The sequence below is a fragment of the Vicugna pacos genome, chromosome 2, assembly GCF_048564905.1.
Source record: "Vicugna pacos chromosome 2, VicPac4, whole genome shotgun sequence".
NCBI classification, from domain to species: domain Eukaryota; kingdom Metazoa; phylum Chordata; class Mammalia; order Artiodactyla; family Camelidae; genus Vicugna; species Vicugna pacos.
In genome coordinates this window covers 93,260,345-93,270,648 of record NC_132988.1, presented here as the reverse complement: position 1 = coordinate 93,270,648, position 10,304 = coordinate 93,260,345, and the positions used below count along the sequence as shown (strand labels likewise).

At 36.6% G+C, this 10,304-nt stretch overlaps 1 protein-coding gene across 2 annotated transcripts in view; it reads right to left on the bottom strand.

Annotated features, from left to right (window-relative positions):
* SMIM14 (small integral membrane protein 14) overlaps positions 1–10,304 on the bottom strand; it is a 56,793-nt gene that overhangs the window by 1,583 nt on the left and 44,906 nt on the right. For both annotated transcript variants that reach the window (XM_006209759.4, XM_072944939.1), the window contains exons 3-4: positions 9,561–9,609; positions 770–912 (exon numbers count right to left, since the gene is read on the bottom strand). In XM_006209759.4, the coding sequence (XP_006209821.1) occupies positions 770–912; positions 9,561–9,609 (192 nt within the window). The remainder of the gene's footprint in view (positions 1–769; positions 913–9,560; positions 9,610–10,304) is intronic.

Genomic DNA, 10,304 nt, shown 5'->3' with positions numbered 1-10,304 from the left:
AATCAAATGAGAAAGAAAAAATATAAATACTGGTTCTAAAACAATTAAAAGGAATCCTTTAATGGAGCTCTATTAAAGACAGTATCAAAAACTCCCTACTGGGTCACTTTATCATATTTTTCATTTAGAAGGTTCTGAAAATGGTTGTAATCCTAACTATCAAGATTTATCACCATGAATGATTCCTAGCTCTGCTTTAGCCAGCTCAGTTGACCTGTTGTAATGCAGAACTGGAAGAATGAATTTGAGATAAATAGGATGGGACAACGGGAAACCAGGTTTAGCCAGACAGGCTCAGTGTCTGTTGCAGCAGACAGCTAGGACAGAAGGGGAGAAAAAGAAGTGTTGTTGGGGGGACACTTGAACACTAGCTAGTAAGAGAATTTAGGGAGCTGGAAGCATGAGAGACAAGGATCAACGGTGAGGTGGACAGAACCGGGTAGTGGAGGATTGAGATTTGAGAAAAATTGCTGTGGATTATTATTATGCACTGGATCATTTTTTTATATTTCTCATGTGAATAAAGATTGGAATTCACCTTAAGATGATTTTTGGGCTACTGGTTTATACTTTTCTCTATATGTAACTCCATGAACACTAAGCCAGTAGTGGCTGCAAGATTTTCGAGGACTACACAGGAAGAATTTAGTCCATGAGTTAAATCTTCCTTTTGCTAAATCATATATTTCAATCAAAACAAAAACTCCTCCCCCTTCCCAGGCCACACCCATTCCCCCACCCAAGTGGATTTCTAATCCACAACACTTACATTATGAGGACTGGTTGGTTTTCCAGTTAGGTTGGATCCTCTTAGATTCGGAGGTCTCAACAGAAACAAGATCACTGCAATAACCATCCAGGCCATCAAGATCATGGTAATACTGATGCCATTATCACCAGAGGGTCCTGGTACTAAAGAGAAACAGAAAATGTATTTGCAACAAAAACTGTAGAATAATTATAATATTGTTAGATAAATGTAAAAAATGCAAATGTTTAAATGTCAGCTCCAAAAATTCAAAAGCTGTATTAATTTTAAAAGTTGTATTAATAATTTTAAGAATTATGAAGTATTACAGCTTCAATTTCCCTTCCCTCCTGGGAGAAAATCTAAATGGTAAATTGGTGTAAAACAGTCACAAGTCAAAGCCTATTAAAATGAAGATTTTTAATAGTATAGTCGTTCTTCATATTTTGGGGTAATAGAATCCTTTGAGATTTTGATATAAAGGACTCTTTCCAATATAAGAATCCATGTATACACATTCAACAATTTTGCATATAATTGCAAAAGATTCATGGACCTACAAAACCACCAATTCATAGACTGAGATCTGCAGAACCAGGTTAAAGACCACCTGAGACGCAGTAAACACACTTTACTCTAGCAGAGGAGGGGATTATGTGTTTTAACTACAGAAGTAGTATGAAAAAATAACAGAGCTTAAGGAAGAGGGAATAATCAGGTTGTATAACATATAAATTAAAGACCCCTTTAATGACATTCTCAAAGATACTAATTTGGCTTTCATTCTTGAAAAAAGAATTTGGATTCAGATCTAGATATTTTAAAGTCTATGCATTTATCAAGAGAAAAAAGTCAAGTGTCTGTGTAGGTATAGTCTTTCTAGCTCCTCAAGACAGCTATATCTCATTTAATTCAGAATAACAAGTACCTAGCACAGTGCCTGGCTCGTGCTATGCCCTTAACAAATTTCTAATAAACGAAACAGGTGTCAGAAATGAAAATTTGTAAAAGATTAGATTTCTAAAGAAAATAGTACCTCTAGGTAGTTACGAAAACAGCAAGACTATGTATAAATGTTTGGTTTTGGTCTCCTTAACTCAGGAAAAAGTAAAAGAAATCTAGACAAGATTCTGAAACTAAATGAATGCATCACATTGAGATCCATGTGCCCAGGGCCCAGATGGTACACTGCTAAGAACAAAGGGTTAGTGACCAAAGGGGACAAAGTCAAGCAAAGAGCTGAGCTGTCCCAAGAGCAGACTGGTTAGGAACCTAGCCCCTGTTCCAACCCAATCACTTCCCCAGAAACAGTTAACACAGTACTTGGGATCACCAAATTTTCATTGCTTATCACACAATAAATCAGCATTTCCCCCTTCTATAGCCATATCTATTCCTTTCCTTGTTCCCTCCTACTGTACTAAATGTGCCTCCATAACTAAAGACCAATTTCTCAACTTGAGCTTTGGATCCCAGCACTTGTGCAAGAATCTATCCATTATCCTCTCTTGTGTATTCAACAACCCCTTCTCCACTGCAGCCATCCTATAATCACTTAAACATGATAAAGTTTCTCTCATCTTTGGAAAACAAAACTCCATCCCTCAGTCTCTTTCCCTGTCCAGCTATCAAGGCTAAGAGTGGTCTTGAGAGTTGGTCTACATTTACATGTACATGTCACTCCCTCCCATTCACTCCTTAGGTTGGTATCCACCTCCATTAACAGTCAAATAGCTCTTTAAAAGGTCACCAATGATACTTCTATGCTGCTATGCCTAATGGGTAATTTTAGCCCTCATTTTCCAAGACAATGCTCTCCTTTTTAAAACATTTTCTTCCTTTGTCTTTTGTGCCATTACCACTACCATTTTCCTTTTGCAATTCTGAATTCCTCATGGTCAGTTTTAGGTTCTTTTCTGTTCTTTCTCTACACACTATCATCCTCACCTGTGGCTTAAATTACCTTCCATATGTAGAACACATAAAGTTTTACCCAGTCTCCAATCCCCTGAACTTTAGACCCAATATCCAACTATCTATCTATATCAATAGTTCTCTATTTTTTTAAATCTTCATTTCAACAGTTCTTAAACTGTGATGTACAACAGTACCATTGGCAGCTTCTTAAAAATGCACCTGAATCCCTTATCACACTAAACATACTCAATATTGCAAACCAAAATCATCAGTATCACCCCTGCCCCATCCTCAATGCTCTATCAAATTGGGTTTCCATCCATGCAGCTGCCTAGGCCAAAAACCTACGAAAACATCTTTTGTTCTCTCAATGACCCTCTTTTTAGTCCATCATGAAGTTTCTGTCAACTTTACTTCCTAAATATCAACCTGTCCATTTCCAGCTCCATGCCCAAGCTTGCTCAAGCTACCATCACTTCTTGTCTGGTCTACTGCAATGGTCTCTTAACTGATCTCCCCATGCCTATTCTTGCCTCTAATTCTGTCCTCTAAGCTGCTCCAAGAGTGACGTTTTTTAAAAAAGCAAATACTGTCTCTTAGTTTTATTACTAAATAATAGCTAAAAGTTGAGTGGTTACTTTGAACCAGACATTATCTCTCTTAATCTCTTTTAACAAACTTATTTTATGGTAGGTACTATCATATCTTCATTTTGTAGATGAGGAAACTGGGGAAAGGGGGAGGGCTAAATCCTAATGTAATAAATACAGTTGGCATGTGGCAAAGCTGGCATTTAAATACAGGTGGTCTCATTTCAGAGTCTGTACTCTTATCCTCGTTGCTATGTCATAATCTCTGACAGTATTACATAGACAAATCCCTGAAAATTATTACTCCACTGGGTAATAAAACTGGAAAATACAGATTTTAAAAGAATTCTTGATAAAGAAGCTTATAACTAGCTATTAGGTAAAACTAGATTATTTAAAGGTAGTCAAAGAATGGTAACTGTACCTTCTATACATTATCACTTACAGTGCCCCTCTTGAAAATAAAATGCCAGATTAATGTACAGACCAGAAGTGTAACCCCAAAGTCAATTCTTATATTATTCAATTTGGAAAATGGGTCCCTTACTTTTTGATACTCTTCATAAGTAAAAGATTGTAAAGCTTCAGAGAGATAAACCTCAAATCACAAATTTACTAATGCATATTTCTATAAATAAAATAGGGATTAAAAAAATAGAAACAATTAATCAAACCAATAGGTGTTTTTTCCAAAGAGGAAATAAACTAATGCATATTTCTAGACAAAGCATTCCTGACCAAATGCCCACTCTGTTTTAAGATTCTCATAGTGATAATGTGGCTCCTAGTTCCCTATAACTGTTCTCCTAGCTTGGTTCCTATTGCAGCCTTTCCTTCCTGCATATTGCTACCAAAAAAGTCTGTTTAAAACACTGCTCTTAACACATCTCTGCTGACTAACCCAGTGACTCACTCTCCACTGGCTACTGCTTCAACTGTGAACTCGTCAGCCTGACCTTTCCTCATATGATTTGGCCCTACTTATCTATATTACCTCTTACCATTTCACAAACTCAGTCCTTCTGGGGACTCATAATTTTTCCGTCTGGGTTAATATTACAACTAACTTCCACTTATTTAAATACATTTTACACCCCTCCCTCTTATGTAAAAAAATTTCCCTTTTCTCCACCCACTCTTTCCTTTCTTCTCTGGACTAATGTAGCATTCCTAGTTTGAAGGAATGATTTCCTATTTCTTATAATTACATCATTAACTTTTTAAGACATGAGATCATCTCACAGCACATCTGTGTTTGACTCTACCACCTCTTAGCTATACAATCTCTGTGCCTCCATTTCTTTACCTGTGAAATGAAAATATCACCATCATCTCAGAGAGTAGTTGTGATGATTGAAATGATTAGTATATTAACAGTTACACAGTGCCTGGTACACAGTAGGTACTCGATAAATATCAGCCATTATTGATCTGTGCTCTAGCTGATCAGTATTGGGATCAACCAGAGCACAGAAAAGACCAAGTGCACAGAGATCCTGATGTGAATAACTAGGACGGATAGGATGGTGAAGTGGGAATGAAAAAGGATCAAACACAAATGGTAACAGGATAAAAGATGCACAACACTTGGTGTCTGCCTGAATTGGTTATGGGAGGAGGAGGAAGAAAACGTTAAGGGTGCCTCTAAAATTTCTGTAGGGTAGTAGTATGTAGAATTCTACACTTACAAGGTTAAGTGGATGCAGTTTTCCTGATCTCCAAGGTTTGATAAGAACATTTCTCTTCTCTTTAATAACCCAAGACCCATTTCAGAATAAAAGATAATAGCTGAACCAATTAAAGTCGAACTTCTTGCTCACAGTCAGTGTTTTTCTGTTTATTGTAAATCCCACAAACTTAAGATTGGCTCTGGAGTGTACTTTCACATACTGTGAAGGTTATTAACAAAAAACTGGAAACAGACCTAAATGTCTGCCAATAGTGTGTGATTCAGAGATTATGGTAAATCTGTACAATGGAGTACTGTAAAGCTGAAAAACAATGTTGAGGGAAGTCTCCATGAGACATGCTGTTTTTTGACAGAAAATAAAAAGCAGGTGAAAAACAAGTGTGTACAAAGAAAAGGGACAGGGAGTTTGGAATTTGCAGATATGAACTACTATATTTGACATAGATAAACAACAGGATCCTACTGTATAGCAGAGGGAACTATATTCAATATTTTGCAGTAACCCCTAATGAAAAAGAGTATGTGTGTGTGTGTATAACTGAATCATCATGCTGTACACCAGAGACTAACACGAGATTGTAAATCGACCATAATTTAATTTAAAAAAAAAAGAAAGGGGGGCAAATAAGATATATTTTGCTTGTACATACATAAAGAAATTCTGCAAAGATACAAAGGCCAGTAATACCTAGAGATAGGACATGGGTAGATGGGAGAAAATGAGTAGGAAGACATTTTTTCACTATAAACTAATTAACTTCTTGATTTTTGAATCATATATAAAAAATAAATTGAATTAGGCAAATAAAAGTAGCCCTAAAATATCTTGGGATTGGTGATACTGGGTATATGAACTGACTTGGACTTCTTGAAATATTCAAGAACAGATATGAATGGGATAACTGTAGGCCTTCTGTGATTATCCACAGTCCCTTATAACAAGATCCACTTCTTCATGAGGTGTTAGAACAGATATGCTACCCCCTGACACCGCATGCAGCCAGTACAAACAGGTATCGGGAGCAGCTGTTTTAAAATCAGCATAGAGAGGTGAATGGACCTTTAAATGATCTGGCCACTATGGTTTTTATTGTGATACTTTTTTGGCACTAAATATTCTAAATATTAATATAGTGCCAAATAATCTAAATATTAAAGGCAAAATCAGATGGGGGATATAAAATCTGTTCCCTCACTGCCTAGAAATTATTTGCCTTAAGAGGTAAATGCCTTTTACCCTATGGTGTAGAAAAATGTCAAACCATAAAAATGCAAAAGGACTTTATACACCAAAAATACAGTGTTCCATTTTGCTCAAAGGTTACATCTCTGGTTACAAGAAAAAAATGAGTATTTCAAATAAGATGTCAAATGGAATATTCACAAGGAAGCTATTAATCTAGCTAGACACCAAGAAGATGAAAAAGAAGGAGGCTCTGTGAGCTGCCAGATCCTCAGGGATTATTTCTATAAACTTACATAGGCTTCCAGTGGGAAAAGTAGAAACAGAGCAGGAGCGGAAGCGGACAATGTGCCAGGGGGCTTTAACCCTGTAATTTTGGGGTTGTATACAGTAATTACAATATCCTTGAATATATGTATGCTCATGTATAACTGAAAAATTGTGCTCTACACTGGAATTTGACACAACATTGTAAAATGACTATAACTCAATAAAAAAAAGTTAAAAAAATAAAACTATTTAAAAGAAGAAAACAAAAAAATTCTCACAATGAACTAAGTATGCTAACATAGTCTGTCCAAAGAACTTGACTTTGTTAATAAATTTGTATACTTTGATGAAAAACAAAACAAAACAATATCCTAAGTACATCTATCCATCTTTTGTTTTACTCCAAAATTAAATTAGCAATGGAGCAGGTTTCTATACAACTCTTATCTTAAAGACAGTGTTTCAGAAGAGTGAACAGACTTCTTCTACGTGGCTCTAGAGAACAAAACTGTGGGTGAATATAACAATAAAGTAGAATGCAGCTCAAGATAAAGAATTATGCAGTAACCAGATCTGCTACCAGACTGCAACTAGATTCTGCTACCACACAAAGTAGTGAGCTCCATATTCTATTAAATCATCTCAAATACATGCAGCACACCATGACAGGCACAATGTACTGTGATACTGTGATATAATAAGAAATATATATTTGGTCTTCATTCTGGTTCCTGACACGTAACTCCTAGAACCCTTGGAATCTCCTAGTGATAAGGATGAGAGGAATGTAAAATTTTTTGTTACTCACAACTTTCAACCATACTTAAGTTTATGCTAATGAGGTGACTCTTAGTGGGCCCCATTCAGGATGGAGACTGGTTGCCAGAGCCTGACCAAGTGATTTGAGGGTTGGAAGGTTCAGCTCCACTCCTCAACCTCCAGGGATAGAGGAGGGGCTGAAGATCGAGTTATTCACAATGCCAATGATTTACTCATTCATGGTATGGAATGGAGCCTCCATAAAAACCCTGAACAACAGGGTTCACAGACCTTCCTGGTTGGTGAACACATGGAGGAGCTGGGAGGGCGGTGCACCCAGAGATGACAGGTAAGCTCTGTACCTGCTCCCCTCATACCTTGTCTTATTCTTCCATTTGGCTGTTCCTGAGTTGCATCCTTTATAATAAGCCAGTAATAGCAAGTAAAACGTTTTCCTGAGTTCTGTAAGTTAGTCTTGCAAATTATTGAAGAGAGGAGGTGGTTGTGGGGACCCCTAATTTATATATATACTTATGAAACAGCATAAGCTCATTGGTGAAAATTTAGAATAAACAGAAAAGTAATTCTATCACTCAGAGGAAACAATTTCTTAAACTACTTAAAGGCATAGCTGTCAAAAGGATTTCCACCAAATGTTAAAAGAACTGAGGGAAAAAAATGACCAATATAAGTAAATTAATATTCAAGCTCTAGAGTTTTGCCTTTATATTGAGGTGAAGAAGTAAAATTCCACTCACAGAAATAAGTGTATATTTGGCTTACAAGTGGGGCTGGCTCATGGGTCACAAATACCACAAGTACAGCAAACACTTGTTTTCCCATAAGGAGTTCAGTAAGATTATTTTCAACTAGAAAAACAGGTTTTAGCTTTACTGCTGAGGCAAAAATTTGAGCTGCTTATTAGAGGGCACACTATAGATGAATGACCACCACTGAAGAAGCAACATAAAAAATGTGGAATGGGGGAACCACCATCCACCACCCCCAAAAACTAACGCAAAGTCTGCATATTACTTTCTTGTCCAGAGGCATGTAATTATTACCTTGTTGCACCAATGGACTACATTGTGACAAAATTTCTACTTTGGGTCAGGCCCTGTACTAGCTCCTATTTCTCTAAGTTGTTATATTTACAGAATTTGATGGGATGTCCAGTTCACATAGTAATAACAGTAATTAATAATGCAATAACAAGCCCCTGTTTAAAGACACTTAACTGTGTTGGTTTTAGTTTTGTACACATAATTAAGTGGCACCTAGCGTTAGAGATGTGAACTATAAATAACTAGCCTATTAATAAGTGCAATTTGGCAATATGTCAAAAGCCTTAAAATGTGCAAAGGGATGTTTTTTCAAGTATTTTTCATAACAGAAAAAATATATCAGCAACCTAAGATTCCAACAAAAGGGAATTATTTAAACATTATGCATTGCCATAATGAATTAGTATTCAGTTGGTAAATATTTTTAAGGTTAATATATGTTGATATATTCACAATAAGGTAGTGAAAAAGAACACACACAAAGTGATCTCACTTTATAAAGTATATATGAAACCTAGTTGTGCCAGGCTTCACCATCCTGTGAATGTCATACTTCCATTATTACAGTCAAATTATTATGGTACAAGACTGGATTGGCTATTATTTCCCCTCGAGATACCCCTCATGTTATTTCCTCCTGAAAAAGGATGCCTTATATAATGGCCTCCAAGTCTGTCAGCTACATTCACCATGTGGGATCCATCTTCCTGCTCTGATTCTCACGTCACCATCACCACTGCCCATAAAGCCAGGTGGAGAAACCTCCTTACTGCCCATGCCCTCCTGAGAATGCTAACGTCAGAGCCGAAGGAATGACTCTAATGTCTCCCTCCCAAAGCTTCCCAACTTTGGGGAAAAATGGCCTCCTTCCTTTGCTCACAAGTTTTCAGAGCTGCCGATGAATGCAAATAGATGCTAGGGAAAGCATGAGGGGTTTGCACTAGTAGCCTCGATGTTCAGTTCAACCAGCCAAAAGTGCCCTGTTCCACATATACTTGCCTCCAAAAACGTCTAGAAGGGTTTACATCAAGTTGTCAGCAACAGTGGTCATCTTTTAGTATTCTGGAAGTTTTTCCTTTTCTTTTTTTAATCTGTGAATTCATAACTTTATTCAATCAACGGGTTTTGTTTTTGAGGCAGGACCAAAAAAACCACAATTTTTTAAGTTAAAGATTAAATATTTAAACAGGAAATACATTACTGAGAACCATTTCCTTAAAGGGAAAACTAATAATTTAAGAATTATTAGTAAGAATAATTTCTGGCAAATATTCAGTCATATTCTGGTCTCTAACTCTGCCCCCAATGTCAAGTCTCCATCTGTCCCATCATTACTTACATTCCTGAAGACATTCTGTGTCTGTGCAGTAGGACTGGGACTGCCTCAACTACAATGAATAAAAAAAAGGAAAGTTAGCCATTGGACTTAAGCAAAAGTGGATACTATTTAATAGAAAGATCATGTTTTGTTTTTTAATGAATGCCATACTTTCAAAATCAGATGAAAACACAGAATACACAAAGGAGCTGTTCAGTTTAAGGGCATTCTTTTCTCCTCAAAGTAATATTCAAATATACTGGAATCTAGTGCAATTCATCCATTTTAAACAGGAATTTTAAAAAAATCACCTGAGACAGATCTAACTAACAGCTCACACAGCTCAATGTCAAAAAAACAAACAATCCAATCAAAAAGTGGGCAGAAGACCTAAATAGACATTTCTCCAAAGAAGACATACAGATTGCCAACAGGCACATGAAAAGATGCTTAACATCACCAATTGTAAGAGAAATGCAAATCAAAACTATAATGAGTTATCACCCTCACACCAAAGGACAGAATCAAAATTAGAATAGTCATCAAAAAGTTCACAAATAATAAATGCTGGCGAGAGTGTGGAGAAAAGGGACCCTCCTACACTGCTGGTGGGAATATAAACTGGTGCAGCCACTATGGAGAATGGTATGGAGGTTCCTTAAAAAACTAAAACTAGAGTTACCATATGATCCACAATCCCATTTCTGGGCATCTATCTGGAAAAGATAAAACTAATTCAGAAAGATACATGCCCCCAATGTTCAC